The sequence below is a fragment of the Oryctolagus cuniculus genome, chromosome 1 (assembly GCF_964237555.1).
Source record: "Oryctolagus cuniculus chromosome 1, mOryCun1.1, whole genome shotgun sequence".
Lineage (NCBI taxonomy): Eukaryota > Metazoa > Chordata > Mammalia > Lagomorpha > Leporidae > Oryctolagus > Oryctolagus cuniculus.
In genome coordinates, this window is record NC_091432.1 from 176015517 (window position 1) to 176042508 (window position 26992).

Below are 26992 nucleotides of genomic sequence, written 5' to 3' on the forward strand. Positions count from 1 at the left end.
CTAATCCAAGCTTTGACAGACACTGTCTCGTGGCCATGGGAGTTAAACAGTCCCCCAAAATCTGAAAGACACTCAATTAACACTGCTAAATGAAACTGTACTTTAATCTGACAATGAGAATCTGTGACTGGAGAAACACTGTCTCTAACATGCTACCCCCACAACTTCCCATTAACACTGATCTCTGAAAATTATTCACAAGGTTTTTCCATAAATGAAAAGACATTTCTTTCGTACCTTGGGAGGCGATGATGGAAGGGAGGAACCGTAGTTCATACCATCACTACCAGCACTGCCATGAAGAGATAAAAGAGAGGCTTGAGGAGAGTAGACACTGTCCTTATCAGGAGAGTACTGAGATTCAAATGTGGACTCATCCGCCAGGTCAGCATCATTTGTGTCCACCTAGGAATAAAACAACAATCTAGAAAACCAGCTCTGTTACCTGTATGTCATTCTTGACTTGAGACAAAAAAAGCACACGAGTAGCATTGTTTGTTTATTCTATGTTATGCATGCCCTCTCTCCACCCTCTTGAATGCTTACCAGAATAATAATGCAGCAGGACAGAGATGAGCTGCCCACCTACTGCAAAGGGTACTGGCATGGAAGGCTATTTTATTCCATCAGTAAAAGTGCAATTAACAAAGGGCCTGGATCAATTCTAAATTTAAATAGTTCCATATGTTAAGGAACATATTTACATGCCCAGTTCTTACAATTTTATAATAAAATGAACTAGGTCATCACTTTTCCTATTCAAATAAAATTATAATTCAATGAGGTGCTCTACTCTAACCTATTTGTCAACCTCACTGAAAATAAAATCTCTGTGTAAATTACTTTGAACTAGATTTTGAAACCACTCAAGTTGCACAAACCAGAGAAAATCTGTTATATCATGCTAAAATTACACTAACAAACAAGGAGTCTAATTATGATCTGGCTATGGGTGAAGCTTTAAGTTATAAGCTTCTGTTATAAAACTCATATAGAATGAGGCAATTTCACTAAATATTAATCTAAAAGTCCTGTTACTATCTTCTGTGAAGAACCAAGAGAAAGAATTAAGTCATTGTGAGCTTGTCTTCCTGCAATTCACTCAGTCAAACCTTAGAATAGGCAGAATAGATATAAATGCTACTCATCTCTGATAATACCAGCATTTTCTATCTTGATGGCAAAATCCCATATGTTACAATTCTTTTTGTGCCAAAAATTAGAAACATTATAGCTTTATACCAAGTCATATTCTTGTGAAAAGCTGCTAAAAATACAGAGGGGCAATTTTCAAATGGCCTTCTCTTCAAATGTTTTTAATAGGCCTACTCATCTCTTTTAAATATTCAAATTCACTGTTTCAAATTTACATGTTCAAGTTCTCTGGGGAGTCACCATGTGGAGGATTACGCTTTACAAATGTGCATTATGTACAACAATCTAGACAACAAATACTTAGCTTTGCTATTTAGGTAAATAGTATCAGGCAAGTCTTATATCATGGATTACAACGAATATTTACATTGAAGAAAGCATACCTCAATATAATTTGTATAACTCACTGATGCCTTAGAAACTTGGAAGAATTCCTGACAATTTATCTAGCTGCTGTAGAGATAAAACACGAGGACACAGAGAACTTCAGTTAGCAGCCCAAGATTACTGATTGCCACGCTATTTATTATAAGATGCTAAGATCCCATCAAAGTGGGACTAATCTTCATTTCAGTTGAAATGCATTTAAGGAGCTTTAAGGAAGCCCTGTAAATTCTAGAGAGAATACTTTTTCTTAGTGTATATTGAAGTCAGTGATATATTTGTGTCCTCTGACATTTCAAAAGGAATTTGCTACAGTTGGGTATTATTTAACCCATAGAACTTAACATAGCTCATAGCATACTAATCTAGTTTTGAAGTGCTAACATATGCCTATGAAGATTAGAGCCAAAAGGTATCCAGCAAGTTAAGCATTATAATGTAAAATTATTGCATTCACTATAATATGCACGGAACTTTCCAAATGGCTATTTCAAGAACCTGCACTTAAAAATATTAACGGAAAGAATTGTCTCTCCCAAAATGGGGATTACCAAAATGAATGTAGAGTCAAAGAAATAATTCACACTGTGATTCAAAGCGAGATGTGCATAATCAGTTATAAATACATAAGAATTTGACAGGTTTTAAACCTCTTCCTAGACTAACAACACTGAAGTATGTAAAAAGCAGGGCATAGTTAGGCATCTAGCTTTAATCGTAGGAGTAATGAGAATAAGGATGCATAATTTGGTGTATTGCATAAATGCCACATGGTAGATGATTTTTATCCTTTAATTTTCAACATAGTTTTGTCCCAGCTACCAGATAGTAATGTTCCCATGGAAGAGTGACACCTAAATAATTGTATTTTAATTAGTGATTTAATAAAGAGCAAGCAGAAACAAAATTTATAATTAAATTTTCTAGTAAATCAATCATTTGCATTCTTATATTTATAGACAATATGTTTTTTTTTTTTTTTTTTTGACAGGCAGAGTGGACAGTGAGAGAGAGACAGAGAGAAAGGTCTTCCTTTGCCGTTGGTTCACCCTCCAATGGCTGCCACGGCCAGCGCGCTGCGGCCAGCGCACCACGCTGATCCAATGGCAGGAGCCAGGTACTTATCCTGGTCTCCCATGGGGTGAAGGGCCCAAGGACTTGGGCCATCCTCCACTGCACTCCCTGACCACAGCAGAGAGCTGGCCTGGAAGAGGGGCAACCGGGACAGAATCTGGCGCCCCGACCGGGACTAGAACCCGGTGTGCCGGCGCCACAAGGCGGAGGATTAGCCTAGTGAGCCGCGGTGCCGGCTGACAATATGTGTTTTGATAAGTGAACCAATTAATATTATTTTAAACTATTAATATTTAATGAGAAAATCTACCTGTTACCTCATTAAAAGGTAACCAATGTATTGATTTATGTCTGAATACTAAAAACAGTAAAGAATGCCTAAAAATATCCAGGTATGAAATCAGAGCAATGAAGTCCTCTAATAACATTAGTTATCATAGATTAAGTCTACATGTTGATACAATGTCATTTTAATTGAATGTTCTCTACAAAGCCAACAAATGTACATATAAACACATATATTCAGTATATATAATTATATATATATATATTCAGAGATACATTTATAAATGTGTGTGTATATATACATATATATATAGAGAGAGATTTTCAACCATGAGAACCACTTGAGTTGGTGATAATAGATTTAGGTTTCAAAAGTATAAGAAACAAAAAAATATAACATGACATCTTCGGAGTATTTTGAAAGGCAACGTTAAGACAAAACTTCTGAGAGAAAGCTTGATAAGTGTGGCCACTAACCAGAGCCAAGTCAGCCCTGAAGAGGGCTTTGTCAGTCAGCCCTTCATCCTCACAGGAGTGTGGTGGGTAGAGAAAGGAATCCTCCTTCGCAGAGACATAACCTTCTTCTGGTGAAAGCTGCAGGGATAACACAGTTTAAGGAGAAGACAGCAAACAGCCAAGAAAGAAGGTGATCGGGAAGGAAGGGGAGGGGAGAGAAAGTAAAAGAGGAAGAGAAAAGCAATGGGAAAGTTTTCAAATGATAACATGTGACTTTATATAGATCAAGAAGTCTGATATTCTCATTAAGCATTTTAATTTGCTAAGACACAATGAGGACATTTCTCTTAATAGGAACATCATCTATTACATAAAAATCTCTTCCTACTAATTTTTTTCATTCTTATTATAAAAGCCAACAGCAATTTAAAAATATTATAGTAATTTTCTGGTTATTTTTATCTGTCTAATATTCTGGCCAAACAATGACATCCTAATAAATAAAGCAAGTCTTAAGTGTTAATACCTAAAAGAAAGTGCAGAAGAGGAAAACATTAAAAGGAAGGATGAGCTTCTCTACAGAAACTTTTAAGAATGTAATGCACTTGACAAGGAATGTTACTGATCCCTGCAGTGAAGTCTCTTAATTAAGCATGGCTTGTAAACAAAACAAAACAGAGCAAAAACTCTACATGCATGTACTGCTTCAATTTCAGTCCTGGGCTATTATATTGTGACCTTGGTCACACTGACCTCAAACAACATACAGTCTCAGACAATATGGACTAAAATAGGTAATTATCTTGTCTACATCACCCTGTTTTGGCAATCCACGCAAAAGAAGTATTACTATGGAAAAAACATTCTTCTTATACATGAGTTTAATATTCATTAAACCTGACTTTGTATAATAAATATATTTATCATATACTGCAATGCATGCCAAATTGGAAATATCAAATATGGTATGAAAGGCATTTATTTTGAAATCAGCTAGAAAAAGAATACTCTGCTTTTAAAAATCTGTATGGTTTTGCCTTAAGGGCAGTAAAAAACATATTGGATATTTAGCACTATTCATTGTTTAATAGAAATATTATACCAAATTTATGATCTAACATTAATAAATACGGAATCCCATGATGGCCTATCTCTGTTTTCACATTACTCTTTGTACTGGTCAATTGTGGACGTTTCTACAACGCCAGTGTGAGTTTTTGACTGGACTAACATAGTCGTCATTCTTCCTCCTTTGTCTTTCTTTTTTCATAAATATATTTTCATAGGTTCTGAAATGCTTTGTGAGATAAAAAGTGGTACATGAATTAATCATACTTAAATACATTAACTATGCTTATTATTTGAACAAATTCACAAAAGTCAACAAATTCTTTTTGCTATTTAAACAAATATATACAAATATATATTTGTACTCTTATTTTCTCAAGAGACAGTATATTTGCCTTTTCTTTTACAACTCTATATTCCAGAAAAAACACACAGATATTGAGAAAGTCTCTAACTTACTTTCAGTGTAATATAGTGCTTAGTGCACACTGCAATCACTAGAACAAATGAAATAGTACTTTATATGGCATACATTCATTAGTTGTTTCAAATATTACTTTGTGGAATGTGGGTCCTATACCCTCCCAGGAGGAGTGTCAAAAAGTTGATGAGCCCATTTTCCAAAGTTTAATTCCCTGATCTGGAGTAACTAGGAAACAAATATGTTGAAATTAACAGAATTTAGGAACTTAAGTCACTCTGAAAGAAATTCTACTTGACTTCACTGTGATCAAAGACTCTACTGTTTGGCCGGTGCCGCAGCTCACTAGGCTAATCCTCCGCCTTGTGGCGCCGGCACACCGGGTTCTAGTCCCGGTCGGGGCGCCGGATTCTGTCCCGGTTGCCCCTCTTCCAGGCCAGCTCTCTGCTGTGGCCAGGGAGTGCAGTAGAGGATGGCCCAAGTACTTGGGCCCTGCACCCCATGGGAGACCAGGATAAGTACCTGGCTCCTGCCATCGGATCAGCGCAGTGTGCCGGCCACAGCGTGCCAGCTGTGGTGGCCATTGGAGGGTGAACCAATGGCAAAGGAAGACCTTTCTCTCTGTCTCTCTCTCTCACTGTCCACTCTGCCTGTCAAAATAAATAAATAAATAAAATAAATAAATAAATAAAAAAAGACTCTATTGTGAGATGTCAATGTCAATAAATAATTGACAAAAAATAAATTTTCAATACCCCAGTAAACTAGTATTTTAATATTTTATACTATATTTCTTTGAAATATTTGATATTGCATTTTTAAAGACCTTATTGTGAAATTAAAAAGGTCAAAAGTGAACCATAATGTTGTAAGTCTATCTCTGAAATCCTGGCTGCTTTATTTCCTTTATTCTTTTCAAAGTAGTACTCCAAATTGAATCTTTTTCCTCAGAGAGTTAATAACCACTTTGAAGAAAACTACCAAAAGTCATGGTTCAATCATGAGAAAACCTGAGCTAAAGAAAAGCTGATCTTTTTTTTTTTTTGCTAATATAGAAAGATATCAATAAAATCCAAATTCTTACAGGTAAAGGCTTAGCAACTCCTATTCTCACAGTTCCTGAGGGTGCTCCCTTCAGCGCCTCTACAGCTTCTTCAAGACTGCTGCTTTCCAAGTTCACATCATTGACAAACATGAGGCGATCTCCAGGAAGAAGGCGACCATCCTTTTCAGCAACTCCACCAGGTACCAAAGAACGAATGACAATCACAGTGCTTGTTGGATCAACTGGATCCTAGACAACAAAAAAATAAAGAGAACTCAGCTCATTTTTGAACTGCAAATTTTTTTATAATTTGTTCACTCTGAAATATAAAGGATAAGTAACTGCTTCAAATATCTTAAAAAATTCATATAAAATTTCCAATGAATTATCTGGGTTGAGATTTTCTCCACTTTGGAGAGTTTAAAGAAAGTTCACTGGAAACAATGGCATCTCACTTACTAATATTCTTAAGTAGACCTCAACAATTGTACAGGTAGCATCAAAATTATAATTTTATTTTTAATAAGCTGTCTATTCTGATTTTATATTTTACCGTGATGGTAGTGACACAAATCTACACAGTTAATAAGATGGAAGAGCACTCTAAACACACATTTATAACCATCCTTTGAGGCTAAATTCTGAGTGTATTAATTATTAGCAACAACACTTATTAAATAGGATGTTACCATGTGGAACATCAACTCACCACTAGATATGAGTGTACTGAATTTAGGACCTGCATTTTTGGAATGAAGAAGCATAGAAAGAAGCCAAATATTATTTGATGATGCTGTGTTTTCATTTGAACAGCGACCTTCACATCAGAACAAGGCTCCAGAATATCAGGTCCAATGCACACAACTTCCTAAAGTCATCTGAGATGGCTTTCTGCTTCAATACTAACAAGGAGTAACAGATGCACTCTATCATGCAGGTGCCAGCATTTCCTCATTTACTGAGCTTAGAACACAATTCAGGTAAGGACACAGACTGTTCATGACCATTTAGAGCATATTCATGAATTTAGGAAAGTAGCTGGAATATCATAATTTATAATATGTCACATATCATACATCAATCTTATTTAACAAAATAAATAATACTTTAGTCTTACAGTAACGTATGAGTCATCAATTAAGAGCATGGAAATAAAGCGTGATATAATTTCCCTCTCTAAATGACCAAAAAATTCTATTTCCATGATAATCTTAAAATATATCCTACATATTCTTCAAATTACCATGAGTTGAACAAAAAAAGCTCATTGAATTCCATGTTAAAAGAAATTCTTTATGATGATCAATACATCATAGATGTGTGTTTTGAAAAATTAACTAGAAATAAGAAAATATCTTTAATGATTTTGAAATATTATCTACTTTTTCCATCAACACTATACCTTTAGTATATGGTATCTGTTTTCAAAAAAATCATTAAAAGTAGGAGTTATTTACCTGGTAATCTAAAATGCTAAAACCAAGTCCTTTGCTCCCTTTTTCCAGCTCGATGTGCTGAATGCCAGCCTCCCACATGGCCAAAGGTGCTTGAACCGCCTCAGTATTCTGAACCACATCCGTCACCGGCAGCACTGGCTCCTCTGTTTCTGAGGACCCGATGAACTCTCCTAGATCTACATGAGGCTGGACAAAGACCGGACAGCTCTTATTTCAGAGGCACTAGACTGGCAGACACATGTACCAACATTACTGGGGAGAAGGAGTTTCCCAGCTTCTGTCCAGAACAAAACATTCTCAAATAAGCAATAGCTTTCATGAAACCTGTAGAATATATGGTTGGAAGTACTGAAAGTTGTTACAGAAGAATAAATATCTAATTTGAGTAACACGCATTTAAAAATATATGGTTCAAAGACCTCCTGTAAAAATATACAAGCACTGCCTGTGATGCTGGAATCCCATATGAGTGCCAGTTCAAGTCCTGGCTGTTCCACTTCCAATCCATTGCTAATTTGCCTGGGAAAGCAGTGGAGAATGGCCCAAGTGCTTGGACCCCTACAACCACATGGGAGACACAGATGAAGGTCTTGGCTCCTGGCTTCTGCCTGGCCCAGCCCCAGCCATTGAAGCCAGTTGGGGAGTGAACCAGCAGATGGACCATTTCTCTCTGTCTCTTCCTCTCTCTCTGTAATTCTGACTTTAAAATAAATAAATAAATCTTGAAAAAATACAAGCATGATTATGGGTGATTTTCAGAATTATCTTCATAGTCAGAAAAAATATAAAGCTATTTTGCTATTAAATAAAAATAATTCTTGGGATAAATAAGAACAATTCAAGAGAAATGGATATGTATAAAAGTTATGCATTGTATGCAAGTTTCCCAAATGCTGCCACTTCTGCATATGATTATTTCATTAATAAATTAAGACATTAAACTTGAAATCAGATTTGCCTGGACTTGAAGCTTGTCTCTATGACTTCTTATGTTTTTCACCTTGAGCAATAGTCTTAATATGAGCCTCAGAATTACCCAACTCACAGAAATTTTTTGAGAATGAAATAACATTTATAAAGCGCCTGACACAGAAATATGGATTCAAAATGTTATTTTTTTTTTTCACTAAAAATAAGTGAATGAAGGTTAATGCCACTTCATTCTTCTTTATGGGCATACCAAATTAAAGAAAGAGGTGTTCATCAGGATGAAATTATAATTTATACACTTAATCATTACACAGCTGAGGAATATGAATAAAAATCTTTCTACCTGCTTTAGACCATATACAACATGGGCATTAAATATACAGTGCCAGTCTTTGAGTGTTACATAATTTGGAATTTTTTCTTGTTCTAATTAATTACCCAAGTGAATATTAAACTATGAAATTTATTCTTCAGTTTTGAAAATTATGCTACTATACTGATTCCTTGAACAAAATGTAAATCATATCAATATAATCTCTCATTATACTTAAAATACGATAGACTACAAACAATGAAAAGCCTAAATCTTAACTTTTGATATTATTTACATAGGAGAACGGTATTATATCCATATCTTAATATCTTGATCTGAATGGAAACAAAAAAGCAAACAGTAAAATTAAAGTTTTTTAATTTAATAGAGAATTACCTGACATGTAGTATTATAGTTCAAGTTTGTCATACTTCAAAAGTATAATATGCAAATAAATAAAATTCATATATATAGAAAGAATTTCCCCATATTTTAGCCATTCACTAAGTAGTTAACTGTATGCCAGGCAGAGCTGTCAGTTCCATAAAAGTACTTTTCCATATATGGACCACATATACACTATATGCAAACATCAGTTTTCTCTTCTGATAACAATATAAGCATCTATTTAGTAGAAATACTGCAAGCAAATTATACAAGTACCTCATATATGGTGTACAATAGTACCTAATATCATTACATCATTTAACCTTCACAGCAACTCTCTGAGACAGACATCATGATGTATATCTTACAAAAAAGAAAACTGAGGTTCAGAAAGACAAAGTATGAGTGCCCAAAGTCGCACAGCTACTTAGTGTCAAATCAGATTCAAACCCAGGTCTGCCTGACTTCCTGGTCTATCCTGTAAGCCATGGGCTATGTGATGAAATCAAATACCAAAGAAAAGAAGAAAGGCTTAAAAAAATTTTAATGGCATTTGGCCTTCCTAATTTAAATTAGCCTCATGTCTGCAAATTGGATACCTTTTCTGTTAGCTCAATATCACATAAGTCCAGGCTACTCAGTTCTGATTCTGTTGTGGGTGGCACAGTTCGGCGACAGCACACCATTGTCACTTCTATAGGCAGTTCTTTTAAAATATTGACCACATCTTGGTGATTTTCTCCAAGCAAAGTGATGCCATTCACCTGTATTGTATAAAAAACACATTATATAAGGAAGAGTTAGATTTATGGAAGGATCATTTAAAATAATTTATTTGCAAGTTTACAATTTTGTGGGAACTGGAACTTCTAATGCACTCACAGGAAACCACTAGGTTTCCTCCATATTTGATCTGCTAGTGAAGGAACTCAGAAAAGGAGACTTAATGAAGCTATTCTCAGAGGATTAAGGAGAAAAGGACAATTTTTTTTTTTTACTTGACAGGGAGTTAGAGAGACAGAGAGAAAGGTCTTCCTTCCGTTGGTTCACTCCCCAAATGGAGGCTACGGCCAGAGCTGTGCTGATCCAAAGCCAGAAGCCAGGTGCTTCCTCCTGTCCTCCCAAACAGGTGCAGGGGCCCAAACACTTGGGCCATCTTCCACTGCCCTCCTGGGCCACAGCAGAGAGCTGGACTGGAAGAGGAGCAATCAGGACTAGAACCTGGTACCCATATGGAATGCTGGTACCGCAGGTGGAGGATTAACCAAGTGAGCCCCGGCACCAGCCCCAGGACAAGGTTTTAAAATCAAACACTGTAACAGAATTGCCAAGTGAAAAAATAAAAATTAAAATGTCATATATTATATGCTAGTATAATTTTAAAAGTGAGGGTAAAGAACTTAAATTAACTTATTTATGCATAGGGGCCGGTGCTGTGGCACAGTGGGTTAACATCCTGACCTGAAGCAACAGCATCCCATATGGGCACCGGTTCTAGTCTCGGCTGCTCCTCTTCTGATCCAGCTCTCTACTATGGCCTGGGATGGCAGCAGAAGATGGCCCAAGTCCTTGGGCCACTGCACCCACATGGGAAACCCGGAAGAAGCTCCTGGCTCCTGGCTTCTGATCGGTGCAGCTCTGGCCGTTGCGGCCATCTGGGGAGTAAACCAATGGATGGAAGACCTCTCTCTGTCTCTACCTCTCTCTGTAACTCTTTTAAATAAATAAAATAAATCTTTGAAAAAAAACTTATTTATGCATAAAAATACTGGTAGGATATTTGGAAAAAAATCAATAGTTATCTAATAAAAAGTGATAAGAACTACGTGGTTGAGGGACAAGGAAGAACTTTTCACATTTATTTTTGTATTTTCTGTGATTCTGAAACATGGTTAATGTATTATCTATTTTACAAAACAAATGCATGCTTAAAAATTTCTAAGAAAAGATTTTATAGCTTTCTGGACCTAAAAAAAGAAAGAAAGAAAAAAAGAAGAAACACAGCATGGAACTAGATCTGAAGCTCAATACACACATTTTAAATTTCTGCTTTGGATAGATGTTTGTTTGGAGATGTCTCTCAAGTATGCTTTGGAGGGGAGATCTAATAATTCATTTATCACCACATGAAGCCTCCTGTAACCTCTTGAGAATCTTATTTAGGGAGGAGAAAGAACAGCAGAGCATCTTACTTCCAACAGCTCATCTCCACTGAAGAGCTTCCCACTGTGTCCGACAGGACCCTCTGGTAGAACAGATCGGATGAAATGATGCCCCACTGTTGCTTCCAGACTTATCCCCAGCCCACTGTTCTCACTAAACTTGCTCACATGGGCCACCTGAAAGGAGAAAAAGCATCAGAATCCTAATTTACATCTTTTTTTTCTCTTCATGTATACATTTTGGGTTCACTATCACCACCCCCAAAAATGGTCAACTTGCTCACAAGAGATTTAAAACCTTACTTGAGCTTTGCCTCTGAAATAGAACTAAAGTCGGTTTGCTTCTCATAAATAGGCACATCTTCTCTCTTTGTTTCCCAAATTAAGGACACAAGATGTGCAGAGGTTAACCTAATCATAGCTGCATGGCTAGAAAAAGGCTTTAAACCAAAGCAGTCTGAATGCAGAACCACACTCCTGGCCTTAGACCATCATTGAGGATCAACAATGGTCTTTAAAAGAGAATCGAAGCTTAAAACAAGAGAATGAACTTTCTATTCTCTGTTTTAATCAATAATGAAGAATGTTAGGCAACTACCCACAGAATCCATAGAGAACCACAGAATCCAATAACTGTAATATTAAAATCAGGAGGTATGCTGAAGATATCTAATTCACTCCCTGTTTTACAGTTAAAGAAACAGGGAGTAAGAGCTCAGAAATACAGTTTCATTTTAAAAAGAGTTCTTTCGAAACTTAAAGATAATATCTGCAAGATCAATGTCAGAAGTGACATCTTGTGACTTAGAAATCCCATCCTAGATGAAATCTTTCTAACCCTTGAAAACCCAATTTATATTTCACTAGCCCAGAAAAGCCTTTTAGGCCCCCACTAACAAGGCTCACCAATTCTTCTCTCTGCTACCCCATTCCTTCTATGATCTCATTTACACTGTTTATCTGCATGGCAAACATTTTGAAATTTTTTTTTTATTCACCTACACCTTACCAGGTCCAACAAATAATGCTAGTTCTTTCTCACTTAGAGCATACTTCTGCTCTGTGTAGTTCACCAGGAGCACCACCGAGAAAGCCTATGCGTGCAGGCAGCTGAAAGTTTAGTCCTGGCTCTCACGTCTGTAATCAAATGGCTAACGAGAAAGTTCCCTTCATTCTTCAATTGTTGCCCCAAGAACTGAGTCTCAGTTATGCATGCCAGATACAGGAAAGCTCCCTTCTAGAAGGGATCCCTGAAATTTTCACGTTAAATTAACCCTTGTGAAGCTGGGCATTATTGTATTTCCCTTAACACAATTTAAATGGCAATGATAGCTCTACTTATTTGACTGTTAGTCATCCTGAGTGTTTAAAATAGTATTATTATTGTAAAAGATAAACAAAATATTGAGAACAATGCTTGGCTCAATGTGCTCAGTAAGTGCTAGTTATTAATAATATTCATTGTTATCTTTTGTCTTTTATTTCTGCTAATCTAGAGGTATATGAATATTAAAAGCAATCTGAAAAATTCCTCCCAAGAAAACAACTGAGGCTTCTCTTCAAAATCCATGGAATTGGCTGGCATGTTAGACTTTTCCAGTGCGACAATGCTAGACATACAAACCAGTGAAGACATAAAACATGTGACATTAAACAGTAGGCAGAATTAACCTCTTAAAGGAAGATAAATACTTAAGAGAGATGAAGAAGTGGGAAAGAGTTCTTTCACTACTCTGGACATGACTCGTGATGGTTTTTGTCTTATTTTTAAGTAAACTCTCATTCTATTCTCATTTGTTCTATAAATCACAGGTTTAAAACGCACAGAAATCTTTCCTTGTGTCTTGAATGATTTATACTACCACAATATTAAAATATTGATTAAATATGAGCTCTGAAACATTAAGCTCACTTACTTCAGCTCCTCAGTTATTAAAGAACTTTGTCCAACCTGAATTTTTTAAAAACGTGAGGTAGGACATTTAGTTTCTTCCAAAAATGATCTGAACATTTGCTACCTCTCTGAGACTCTTTCTGGTGATTATTTTCATTATCGCCATGAGCTTCCTGATCAAGCACCGTAACAAGTTCGGATAGGACGGAAGCTATGCTAGCCTACCACTATTTCATAGTTGATTCCCATAATCCGCTGCCACTTTGTGAGCAGAGCAGCTTCTTCTTGCTGTGCATCTTCTTGTTCTTCTATCTCGGCTGACAGTAATGCAGACCCTGAAACAGTTAAGGCAGTCAAGTTAGTAATACACTGCAAAAATCTCCAAATCAGGACGCTGTGGTCAGAAACCTGCCTGTTGTACTGAATTAGACTCTATACGTAAGTTACTAAGTTCTGTATTATTTTAATGATTTCATTTACAACTCTATCATTTGCACATTCAATATTATTCTCTTTTAATAGATATATAAATCTTAATTTTATTTCCACCAAATATTCATATAATTTGTAACTTTTATCTGAAAAAACGGGGACTCTGGGTTGCTGCTGGATTCACTTAGTGGCTCTCTGGTGACCACGGCACAAAGCTACGTCACCTTCCAGGTCTGCATCTCTCTTTCATTTTTTTTCACTCTTCAGGGTGGAAAAAAGACTATGTTATTACTTAGGTTGATAAACCAACCAAAGAAACTAGCAGATAATATATTCAACTCTCATGTACAAGGAGAAAATACAAAAAACTAAGAAACTATGAAAAACTGAGATTGTATATTAAAATGAAAGCCTGTGATTGAAATATCACTAATTACCATAAAGAGAAATGAAAAAAGAAAGAAAAACCACTAAGCAAATTATATAAACAATATTTAAAATGCCTAGCTTACAAGCTTGTTGAGAAGAATTTTAAAGTCACATTCAAAGGTGTGCATATTTCATCATCGCTGTCACGAGGATTCTCCTTTAAAAATCTCTATTAGACAGTAGTTGGCTTTTAAAATTTTTTAAATTAACTTTTAATATTCAAATTTGAAACTTAAAAAGTATTCCAAAATTCAGATTTAGCTATCTCCTTTTTGAGAGAGACAGAAATTAAGGAAACTTCTTTTCACTTCAGGCATAGACTTGTTATACCTTAAATTAATAAAATACTTTTGCTTACTCTTTGAGATTCTGGAAACAATAAACTATAACTAAAAAAAAAAAAAAAAAAGACTATCCTCTCTCCAAAATAACTTCTTCAGAGTTAAATTCAGAAAGAATGCATAGTTTACAAAAAATACTTGCACAAATTAAAGACTATTTTCCACAAATGCTTGAAGTTTCCTTACAGGTAAAATAACTAAAAAGAACTATAAAGCTTCAGTATAATTATTTACTACAGGTCAGAATTCCATGGAAGAGATCATTGGCGAACATTGTTCAGTGAGTTTGTTACCACAGCACTTAAGGCAATCTGACTGGGAAAGGAAGCACACGGCACAGTGCATAAGATGATGGTGGCAGCATTCTGGCATTATCACATATTAAAATGATTTACTGAGATATTGCTAAATTGCTTGATAGATCCCAGGTTTTTTGCCAAAGAATTCTCAGAAAGGTATGATAACACCGCTATACAATGACTTTCCAAACCAACTTCTCAATATTAATACTTAGAAGTGCTGAAAAATTGAGAAGGCATCCCCAAATTGGATAATTTCATTCCTTAGAAGTGATACTTATAAGAGCCTCCTGTGTTTATTTTTAAACCTTTTATAATTTATTATTTGTTCAATAAGGTAGAAAGGTATCTGTTGTACAAAAATAAGAGGGTTAAATAAAAACTATGTATGAAGATACTTCAAAAAGTCTGTGGAAAAAATGGAATTAAAAGATAAGTTTATTATGGTACAAAAATTTGAAATTCATTTATGGTTTCTTCATAAACTTTTTAAAGTACCTTCATATATAATTAATTTATTACTAAAAGGTTCTGGTCAAGAAGACCAAAATACAGGCAGGCATTGTGGTGCAGCAAGTTGGCACCCTTACTGGAGTGTTGGTTCAAGTCCTAGCTACTCCACTTCTGATATAGCTTTCTGCTAACGCTGCTGGGAAAGCAGGAAACAATGGCAAACTACCTGAGTCTCTGCCACCCATATGGAGACCCAGATGGAGTTTGAAGCTCCTGACTTTGGCTTGGCCCAGCCTCAACTGTTGCAGCATTTGGGGGAGTGAATCAGCTGATAGAAGACCTCTCTGTCTCTTACTGTCTCTCCTGTCTCTCTGTCACTCTGTCTTTTAAAAAAATAAATAAATCTGAAGAGCAAACAAACAAAAAAAACATATGCAAGAATATATTCACTCAGCGTGATAATATACTAGCTATAAATAAGCTATTTTAAATAACATTCATGTCTATAAACAGGCATTTATAAACATCTCTTTTTAAACCTATTTTAGAAATTTATGATATAACCCTAAGGCTTAATCACATTTGCAACAATAATTTCTCTATAGAAACACTGAAGAACATCATTATCAAGTTCTAATCATTTACCTTCTTCTTCAATTGGTAATATGCTGGTATTTCTCCTCAAAGATGAAGAATCTTCATCTTTTTCATAATTTTCTTAAAGATAAAAACATTCTTAGTAGTTATGACTTTAATTTAATCAATCATATGAATTTTTCTAAGTGCAGTACATTTATTTGCTCCCCTAGATGAGTCTGTTTTTTTGGAGATAAACTCTCAATAAGAATGAGTACTTTAAGGAAAGTTCCCCTGTTACTGGACAGAGCAGGAATACATTCCCCCTCTGAGTTGCTTCCTATCTCTAGTACTGCAGTATTAGCATATGACAAAAATAGTACAATGTCCACAGTTTTAGATATAAAACAGCATTTTCCAGTCAACAGCCTGACTTCTACCAATAAACTCTTCCATCAGTGAGCTACATAGGGATTTTATTAATTTGTAAAGAGGGTCATGTACCAACAGCTTGTAAATGATATTTCTGAAAGTAGAGTTAAGTGGATTCCTTCAAGGACAGGCTGGATGCTTAATCACGAGCCCACATAAATAATCCAGGTAGAACAGCATCCTCTTAAGAGAGAACACTGCAATGACACCCAACATAAGGCAGGAACAGAAATGGAAATAACTGCACCGTTTCCGATTGAGAAAAGGTGATTAAATGAATAGGATAAAAAATCCGCTTTATTCAGAAGTCTATGCATTGTTAATGGACACTTTGCTCACTCCAGCTAATCTTGACTTTATTAAAGCTCCATTGTTTTACCTGGCTCATAATGAATAGTTGAGGGTAAAAACTAACCTTTAAAAAAGGTTTCAGAGTTAGAAAAAAAATCTAAATAATGTAAAGGACTAACAAAAGCAGATTAATCTGGCATTACCTTTGCTCATGTTGGCATTAACAAGAGATAAATCCGCATCTTTTGTGTTGTGGTCCCTTGACGTGAGCTCAGCTTCCTGCTTTGTCCCTCTCCTCATTAGTGTCAGGCGCACAGTTTGCCCTGTGTGTCGCAGCACCTCTACTGCTTGTTGATTGGTAAAACCCTGAAGGTTTGTGCCATCTACCTGTGATAATAAGATGCGTTAAGAAATAAATAGATATTCCTAATACTAATCCACGAACTGCATATTTGCTGTTAATTGACGTGAATAGAATTGACAATGACTATTCCTCTAACTGGGTATGGGCAAGAATACTCCAACAACTATTTGGGGACTGGTATTAACCTAAATGCACTAGAATCATCTCGGAGGGTTTTGTTTGTTTTGTTTAATACAGATCGTACAGGGATACTTCTAGAAACCGCGAACCAACAGTTCTAAGGTGTGGCCCAGACTCCTATTCCTTTCTGCATATTCTTTTATTCTCAGTGATCCTGATGCACAGTCAAGTTGGGAAATCAATACTCTGCAAGATAAAAGCATAGAAGACAGTGAAGAAAGCATCAACCAAGGCCACTGACACATTCCAAAATCATGTTTATACTGCCTTTAAAAAGGATGTTGAAACTGCCTTCCTTTTTATTTCTTTGTCAATCCAAAACTATGTGTGATTTCTACTTTTCTAGGTCTCAAATAACAAGATACTTGAAAATGCCCCTGTGAGCTTCCCTAAGTAGTAGATATGATCCTATCATGCCAACTCTACCTTCCGCTGAGCACTCCTTGGGACAGGGCTCTACATCCTCAACATGCCTTAGAATCTCCTGTGTCCACTGTCTCCACCTCCATTTATCACCACCACTGCCATCCCCAGCCACATCTTGCACGGTGCTGCTGCTCTTCCTCTACCCTCCAGACACAGAGGATTTGTTTGCATTCCTTTGACCTACAAGCTATTCTCCAGCCTGGACTCCATGAACAGCCCTCTCTCATGCCTGGTCTATCAGCCCACTGAGGAAACACCTTCCACTACAACAGACCTAGGTTCACAGTTCTCTCCACAATGAAATGACCTTGATATCCTTCACTCAGCCAGTGCTCTTTTTGCCCATCCCCCTCCACCTGTAGTACTTTTCAGGATTGTCATTTAACACTTTCTATAATTATGTGGTTTATGACTGCATGTTTCAATGACAGCACCCATGTCACTGCTGTTCACAGTAGTGTCTCCAAACCATAGTGTTACCCATGCAGCACATATCACCCCACATGGGCTTATATATCAGAGATGTATTTGTAAAGCAAATTACCTCTGCAAATAGATAAACACAGACTATAACACTTTCTTGTTAAAAACATCAGAAGATCATGATAAAAACAATTAGGAAAGTAGAATAATAACTTTAATGCTGAAATTCAAATTCAGATATTTCCTTAGAATGGTGAAATGGCTATAAAGTGGCTATGTAGGAGGCTGATGCTGTGGTGCAGCACGTTAAAGCCCTCGCCTGCAGCACCGGCATCCCTTATGGGCACTGGTTCAAGTCTCAGCTGCTCCTTTTCTGATCCAGCTCTCTACTGTGGCCTGAGAAAGCAGTATAGGATAGCCCAAGTCCTTGGACCCCTGCACCCGCATGGAAGGCTCAGAGGAGGCTCCTGGCTCCTGGCTTCAGATCAGTTCAGCTCAGCTCTGGCTGTTGCAGCAATCTGGGGAGTGAACCAGCAGAATGGAAGATTTCTCTCTCTGACTCTCTCTGTAACTCTGTCTTTCAAATAAATAAAATAATTCTTAAAAAAAAATATGGTTCTGAAGGTGTCCAGTTTTTCTAAGCACAGTTCTGGAATGAATGAGAATTGCAGGATCAAGATAGTAGTCTTCAGGATAAAGCACCATTACTACAGAGGAAAAATATAATGAAACTTCCAATTAAACATTTTAAGACCTCATATATATCCACATATATATCCTGTATATGTTAACTTTATGCATAAATAAATATAATATATATATAGTTTATACTACATAAAATATGGAGAGAAGAGCACAGAGACAGAGAAAGAAACAGGTAATTATTTTTACTATGGATATATTCAATCAAACTCTAGAGACCTATGATCTACATAAGGATCTCCTACTCTGTGGCCTCCTCAAATCTCGTCTGACACTTCGGAGCTACAGGTACCTTGTACACATATGTCTGACTTTCTCTTTTTTCCCTCTACTGGCACCCTGCTAGTGTCCCTTTGGGAAAGATTAAAATAACACAGAAAAAAACTGCACCAAAACCAGAAACCAAAGAAAACATAAGTCTCTACACCAGTATCCTGGAAGAACTTCTGTGCATGGCCAGATTGAAGGCTGGCAGAAGGAATATCTTTATTTGCAAGACTAATTTGGTTTCTACTAAAGTTTATTCTTACAGACTGGACAAACAATATCCCCTCATTTAAAAAAATGGACATTTAGTACAGTGGTTTAAGCTGTCTCCTGGGCTGCCTGTCTCCCATCTCAGAATGCCTGAGTTCCTGCTACACTCATGATTCCAGCTTCCTGCCAGTGCACACCCTGGGAGGCAACAGGTGATGGCTCAAGAAGTTGAATCTCTGCCATGCACGTGAAAGACCTGGATTAAGCCCCCAGGTACCGGGAATTTGGAGAGTGATCTAGCAGATAGGAAGCCCTCTTCCCCACCTCTCCCATCCCGCTTCCTGCCTCTCAACTGAAATGAACAAATACATTTTTCAAAAGTAGAAAAAATAAAATAGAAGTAGGCTGATATATGTGGTTCCTAGTCAGGGACTCCAAGAAATACACTAAGGTTAGAGGCCACACAAATCTGGAAGCATGCAACAGCACAGAAGTGCTTGTATGTAATAAAAATAATTGTAACCAAATAATACATGTGCACACATTATTCCTTCCTGAATCATCTATATAAAATCCACATAACCTCTAACAGAACCCATCTCAACTCCCATTTATACAAGCATGGTTCTTTCTGAGAATGACCAAAGGTCACAGGATATGGAACAAGCCACACTGTCCACATGAAGGTATGGGTGCTGAAGCAGCAATGCAGATATCGAGTTGTGAAACTGTTATTCCACTGATCACAAAAACAGGTATTTCCTGAAACTTCCTTTCAAAATGATTGTGATTTCATTTTATTTAGAGGGATTATAGTCACACAGAAGTAAAAAGAAAGCCAAACAAGAAAACTGATGATGAAAGCAGTCTACATGATTTTCAACACTGCAAAAACAAAGGCAACGGAAGACAGGCAATTTTCCCATATCTCAAAGGAAAAGAACAAACAGACAAACATTTTCATGGAAATAACGTTGGAGGCATATAAACTGATCTAGGGAGCCCAATATACTTATGAAAGAAGTTACAGAGAAAAGAGAATAAAAGAAAAGCAATCAAAGAAATGCTTAAGTAGAACGGAATCTCATCCAATCTGCAAATCAGAGTCACATTAAAAAAAAAAAAAGATTAATGGCAAAATTTCCAACACCTGTACAAATCATGGTAAAGCTCTTATATTTCAAAGATCAAAAGAAAAGATTCTACCAGCCTCTGGGCAGCAGAGAGATATTATCTAGATGATTTGTGGTAAGGAAATCATGAACTAAGAATTTAATATTCAGTGCAATGTATGTAAGAATGAAAATTGTAGTTAACATGCTTGTGACTATGGATATCCTACACCAAAGGGAGTTGGGAAATTAGTAGAAGTTTAAACTAGCTGGTATAGAACTACAATTTGCACATGTTTAGGGCATAAAAGGACTGGGATTTTAAAAGACAGAAATTAAGAGGAGGATATTTTTAAGAGAAAAGGATGCTTTAAGTCCCTATATCAACTAGGTATTTTCCTGTTGACCAGAAGTCTTACGAGTCATGTCACCTGCACTATAGGATGCAGTGGATTGTGTCCAACTCTATCTGGTGGATGAGGAAAAGGCTGTCTAGCTACTTTAACAGTAAAGCAAGATGAAATTGATCTTCTGTGTGAATCTGGTCAACTCCCTGACTTTTGCCTGGGCATAGAACGGGAATGATCCACACACATGAGAAATACAGGCTCATACCATCTGAAACCTACCTGAGTACTCCTTGAGAATGACAGGACATAAAAAAGAGAATCACTGGAGGAGACTGCTGAGAAATCAGGGGCCAAAGGGAAAAGTTAGCCAGATGCAAAAAAAAAAAAAAAAATCTATTATCATTCATACAAAATAAAGACAGATATTTCCACTGAAATCTCCCAATACCCCTAGAAGAAATTCTCAGACAGATTCTTTTTTTTTTTTTTTTTGACAGGCAGAGTTAAACAGTGAGAGAGAGAGAGAGAGACAGAGAGAAAGGTCTTCCTTCCATTGGTTCATCCCCCAAGGGGACGCTACGCTGGCCCACTGTGCCAGTCTGAAGCCAGGAGCCAGGTGCTTCCTCCTGGTCTCCCATGCGAGTGCAGGGCCCAAGCACTTGGGCCATCCTCCACTGCCTTCCCGGGCCACAGCAGAGAGCCGGACTGGAAGAGGAGCAACCGGGACAGAATCCGGCGCCCTGACTGGTACTAGAACCTGGGGTAACAGCGCTGCAGGCGGAGGATTAGCCTATTGAGCCGTGGTGCTGGCCCAGACAGGTTCTTTTAAGACTTACTTATTTATTTGAAAAGCAGAGTGCCAGAGAGAAACACACTTCTGTCTGCTGCTTCACTCCTCAAATGCCTGCAACAGCAGGGGTTGAGCCAGGTTGAAGCCAGGAGCCAGGAACTCCATTCAGGTCTCCAACTTGTGGGGCAGGGGCATTAGTACTTATGCTATCTTCCACTGCCTTCCAGGTGCATTAGCAGAAAGCTGGATTGGAAGCTGAGTTGCTGCTCCAGCACTCCAATATATTATGTAGTCAAATCAAGCAGAAGCTTAACCCACCACACCACAATGCCTGCCGTGAAATGGTCAGTTTTAAGTACCTGCTAAGCCCAGTCAGTACAAAGCCATCTCACAACAGCACCAGTCAAAGACGAAATGTCCCATCCTCCATCCTTCTTTTCCAGCCCTCACCTTTATACTCAAAGGTCAGAAGGCATGGTAAGAAGTTGGGGAGGGGCAGGGGAAGATAGGTGGGGAAAGACAGGCCAGGTGGTATAACTTCTACCCCTAAGTCATCAGTTCACAGTAGACTTCTAAAGGGCCTAGCGAGTAGTGTCAATGTGGACACTATTTAGTATAGGAAAATTTTTAATTGCAAAATTCAGATTGTGTTTGATGATTTTGACTGGCCATATGATACTTTATTCTCTAAGAATAACTTACATCATGGAGCTTGCTAAGATTTCTCCAGGGGAAGGAGAAGAATCTTCCCATTTAAAAACTAAAAGTGGCAGTCGATAAACGAGTTTTTTAAAATTGTTGATATTATATCCACTAAGTCCTCCTTGTCCAACAAATCTATCGTCCCCAGGCAAACTGTCAACGTGCTGAAGTGTGAGAAGGCAACAGAAGAGATTGTCAGAGAAATTTTGGAAAGCCTACCAGTACATTCTCTCCCTATAAAATTAACTCCCTATAAAATAAACATTCTAGTTGATGAGAGTAATCACATAAAATTCAAAGTAAGAAAACTGTGGCGAACAGGATCATGTACCAAACAGCAAAATAAGCAAAACCCAAATCTAAAGAAACTACCACAGCAAGAAAACTGAGTCAAATGTTTCTAGTCTTACTCCTTAGGAGAAGACACATAAAGTTCTATAAAACAATCTATTTATAATAATAACTATAACAACATAACTGTCCAGGAATAAGGCCACTTAATCATAATATATCTCTATGTACCTATGTGACTATAATACCCAAGCACTGTTTTAAGTAAAAAAGGTATGGACATATACAATATGATACTATTTAAACATAAATACATAGAAATTTTCTGAATTTTAAACCACAAACTATTAATAGTGGTACCTATGAGGAAGTTTTAAAACTATGTTCTAATTTTATATTGATTAAACCTCAAAGGCAAAAATTAACATAAAATTAATGAATGTATTCTATGCTGCAAGTGTTTCATATTCAATAGATTTTATTGTGTAACTCTTTAAAAATGAAGGTTCAGTGAGGAAAAACGTGTAGGATTCTGTTTACCTAACAGCAATTTTATTCATATATTCATATCCAACTACATAAAGGAAAAATGCATTTTTCCTTTAATAACTTGATGATTTGGATTTCAATTGTTTTGTCTTATTTATTTTCATTTTTCATTTGAAAGGCAAAAGACAGAGACAGACAGAAAAGGATCTTCCAAATGCTTGTTCGCTCCCCAAATGCCTGCTACAGCTAGGACTACGAGGTGTTGACTCTGGTAAATAGGGTGTATCTTTTTAAGGTAATGAAAATGTTCTAAAATTTATTGTGGTAATAAATGGAAAACTGTGAATATACTTAACATTACTAAATAGAAAACAAACCAGAGTCAGTTATGGATATACAGTCTATTTCTGTTCATTTTCTCTCCCTCTCTTCTCCCTGATTAAAAAAACACGGTGGTTAATTTTCACAGGATGGTAAAATGGAGATATACTGAGAAAATACATCAGCAGCATACAGACAGATTAGGTTGCAAGCTCAACTTGATCTTTAGAGTAGATTTCAAGAGGTGAACAGATGGCATAGGTAGACGATCCCCAGAACTAAACCTAAGAAGAGGCAAGGTGTTACAATGTAGATTCAAAAGGCAGAGATAAAGGACTTCTCTCTTTTTTAAAATTGTGGTAGAAAACAATATAATATTTACCATCTTAACCATTTTTCAAGATACATTCAGTAATGTTAAATATATTCACACCTGTGCAAGATCTGCAGTACTTTTTCATCTTGTAAAACTGAAACACTATGCTGACTGAATAATAGCATTCCATTCCTCCTCTACCCAATCCTTGAAACCATTATTCTATTTTCTGCTTCTATAAGTCTGACTATCTTAGAAACCTCACATAAATTGAATCGTATGGTATTTGTCTTTTTGTGATTGGTATATTTCACTTAGCACAAAGTCCTCAGGGTTCATCCATATTTTAACATATCAAGACACAGGATTTTCACCTTTTTAAAAATTCACATTTCATTGTACATTCATTCCAATTCAATCCCATCAAGGTGGCATGTACCAATGCCATCTCACTATTCCAAGTGATCAATTTCAGTTCACAATTGATCAAAATGAAAGGACTAAGAGTCAAAGGGAGCGCATAAACAAGTCTAGTACCTGCTAATACTAACCGATAGAATAAATAAAGGGGAGAGTGATCCAACATGGGAAGCGAGATACTCAGCAGACTCATAGAATGGCAGATGTCCTAAACAGCACTCTGGCCTCAGAATCAGCCCTAAAGCTATTCGGATCTGGCTGAAAAGCCCATGAGAGTATTTCAGGCATGGAAAGCCAAGACACTCTGGCAAAAAAAAAAAAAAAAAAAAAAAAAAAAGAAAACAAAACAACAAAAAAAACACAAACACCTAAATGAAAGATCTCTGTGAGTGAGATCTCAGTGGAAAGAACAGGTCTTCAAAGAAGGAGGTACCTTTCTCTGAAGGGAGGAGAGAACCTCCACTTTGACTATGACCTTGTCTAAACAAGATAAGAGTCGGAGAACTCAAGGGGCTTCCATAGCCTTGGAAACTCATGACTGGAGCATAGGGAGATTACTGATGCCATAAACAGGAGTGTCAATTGGTAAAGTCAACAACAGGAGTCACTGTGCACTTACTCCTCATGTAGGATCTCTGTCCTTAATGTGCTGTGTATTGAGATTTAATGCTATAACGAGTACTCAAACAGTATATTTCACTTTGTGTTTCTCTGGGGGTGCAAACTGTTGAAATCTTTACTTAATGTATACTAAACTGATCTTCTGTTAAAAAAAAAAAAAGAAGAAATTATCAATTCCCAACTTGACTCTCACTGGGATTAAACATGACAATAGGTCTGATCTGATTTCATCATCATTTAAAAAATCATCTATTATTTTTCACTTTATGTTTCTGTGTGGGAGCAAACTGTTGAAATCTTTACTTAATGTATACTAAGCTGATCTTCTGTATATAAAGAGAATTGAAAATGAATCTTGATGTGAATGGAAGGGGAGAGGGAGTGGGAAGGGGGAGGATTGCGGGTGGGAGGGACGGTATGGTGGGGAAGCCATTGTAATCCATAAGTCGTACTTTGGAAATTTATATTCATTAAATAAAAGTTAAAAAAAATTCACATTTCATTGTACATTCATAGGGTACTTCAAAAAGTTCACAGAAAATGGGAATTATAAATTTATTTTTATGCAAAACTGAAATTAATGCATAGTTTTTCATGATTTGTATTTTTCACAAACTTTTTATAATCCCTTTTATGAATGGATTTTAAACTATTTGGACTAAAATATTTTAAAAATTTATTTATGTGGCCAGTGCTGTGGCTCACTTGGCTAATTCTCTGCCTGTGGCGCCGGCACCCCGGGTTCTAGTCCCAGTTGGGGCACCGGTTGCTCCTCTTCCAGTCCATTTCTCTGCTGTGGCCCGGGAGGGCAGTGGAGGATGTCCCAAGTGCTTGGGTCCCTGCACCCACATGGGAGACCGGGAGGAAGTACCTGGCCCCTGGCTTCGGATTGGTGCAGCGCTGGCTGTAGTGGCCATTAGGGGAGTGAACCAACAGAAGGAAGACCTTTCGCTCTGAATCTCTCTCTCTCTCACTGTCTACAACTCTATCTGTCAAATAAAAAAATTATTTATGTATATATTTATTTATTTGAGAGGCAGAGAAACAGAAAAAGAGAGCTCCCACCCACTGGTTCACTCCTCAAATGCCCACAATGACTGCAGTTGGACCAGACCAAAATCAGCATGAAGGAACACAATTCATCTCTCTCATGTGAGGGGTAGGTACCTGAACATTTGAGCCATGACCACTGCAACTGAGAGGCTATACCAGCAGGAATCTGGAGGCAAGAGCTAGAGCTGGGGATCAAACTGAGGCATTCCAGCATAGGATGTGGGTATGTCAACCAGTGTCCTCCTGTCTAGGGCAAGCACCCACCCTAATTTTTAATTTCATTTTCTGTGAACTTTTTGTAGTACTCTTTTATACCACGTTTTCTTTGTCCACTCAGCCATCAATAGACAGTTGAGCTGCTTCCAGGTCTTGGGTATTGTGAACAATAGCAATGAACAAGGACTCATTTACCTTAATATCATGCTTTCGTACTATTATTAAGAGCCTGAGCAAACACAAGAGAGTTAATTAAGCTTAAGCAAGTATATATATTGAAATCAGTCAACATCCCCCAAGGTGTCCTTCAAAGACTGTGGTTTGGGAAAAGGAAGATCCCACAGTCACAAAGTTTAGCAAATAATGAACAGGGGTAAATGGGTTTCTCTACTGCAGGACTTCTCAGAATCTTTAATTTTTTAATGTGCAATATGAATTCCAAGAAAACTGTATGCAAGGGTACTTAAAAAATAAATGTAAAGTGGAATAAAAGGTTTTGGTGCAAAAACTTTTTGGTATTCATCCATAGCTTTTTTTCATAATATGCATTTTTCATGAATTTTTGAAGGTTCTTCATATGCATAGATTCTGAAAATTCTGCAACAAAATAAACTTCTCTCTCAATTCCTTTTTCTATGAACTTTAAATATATTTTCTTATATCCAGCTTTTCCAAAATTTATCTGACCAGGTAAATGGTAAATGGTCTCTTACATTTGTGTTTCGGGGAGTAGTTTGGGAAGCCTAGTATTCATTGAACACTCAATGCTGAACTGAAGGATGCATTCTACTGTATACAGCCTGAAGTAACCAAATGCTTTAAGAAACTGGTATTACCAAGATAACAATAACAGCTTGATTTTTTTGAAGACTAAATGGATCTTTCTCTCATTTTTATTTATTCTTAGAGCTAAAAGAAGCTGCCGTCATGAAACCAATAATATTCTACTGATTAAAAGAACATGCACACATCCCAATTCAGATTTGAGTACCTTAACTGTCATGGCAGCTACTCTTTACCTTTGCAGTTTGTGTAAGTACAGTACAAATGTAATATCAATGTAGCAAATTCATTACACCCAGATACTGGATATATTAGAAATTATTAAGAGGACTCCCTTTAGAATTGAGGTCTGTAAAGTTTCTATCCAAAGCTCTATTTTATTGCCACAATATAGTAAACAGAGTAATTGTGACAGCTTCCCTTCACATTACCAAAGCAAGCTTAAATCAGCACAGGGTTATTTTTATTCTCAAAACTAAGTAAATTGGGAGAATATAAAATGCAAAGGTGAAAATTAACACAGTTATTAGTAAATGAGAAACTTACTGCTATAATTTGATCTCCAATTTGGATTCTTCCATCATGTTCAACAGCACTGCTTTTGGTAATGCTCTTTACAAAGATTCCTGAAGGTTCTAAGGTTAAAAAGAGGTTATTTTTCACTTATTTTGC

General features: G+C 36.8%; 1 protein-coding gene across 34 annotated transcripts in view; it reads right to left on the reverse strand.

Moving 5' to 3' along the window:
- Positions 1 to 26992, reverse strand: part of MPDZ (multiple PDZ domain crumbs cell polarity complex component) — a 184785-nt gene that overhangs the window by 89299 nt on the left and 68494 nt on the right. For 26 of the 34 annotated variants that reach the window (XM_070052001.1, XM_070051990.1, XM_051845745.2 and 23 more), the window contains 10 exons: positions 26867 to 26955; positions 16488 to 16671; positions 15631 to 15702; positions 13257 to 13366; positions 11168 to 11314; positions 9575 to 9739; positions 7346 to 7531; positions 5928 to 6137; positions 3376 to 3492; positions 238 to 405 (listed from right to left, as the gene is read on the reverse strand). In XM_070052001.1, the coding sequence (XP_069908102.1) occupies positions 238 to 405; positions 3376 to 3492; positions 5928 to 6137; positions 7346 to 7531; positions 9575 to 9739; positions 11168 to 11314; positions 13257 to 13366; positions 15631 to 15702; positions 16488 to 16671; positions 26867 to 26955 (1448 nt within the window). The remainder of the gene's footprint in view (positions 1 to 237; positions 406 to 3375; positions 3493 to 5927; positions 6138 to 7345; positions 7532 to 9574; positions 9740 to 11167; positions 11315 to 13256; positions 13367 to 15630; positions 15703 to 16487; positions 16672 to 26866; positions 26956 to 26992) is intronic. The other 8 variants (XM_070052077.1, XM_070052031.1, XM_070052036.1 and 5 more) reach the window with 1 other exon arrangement.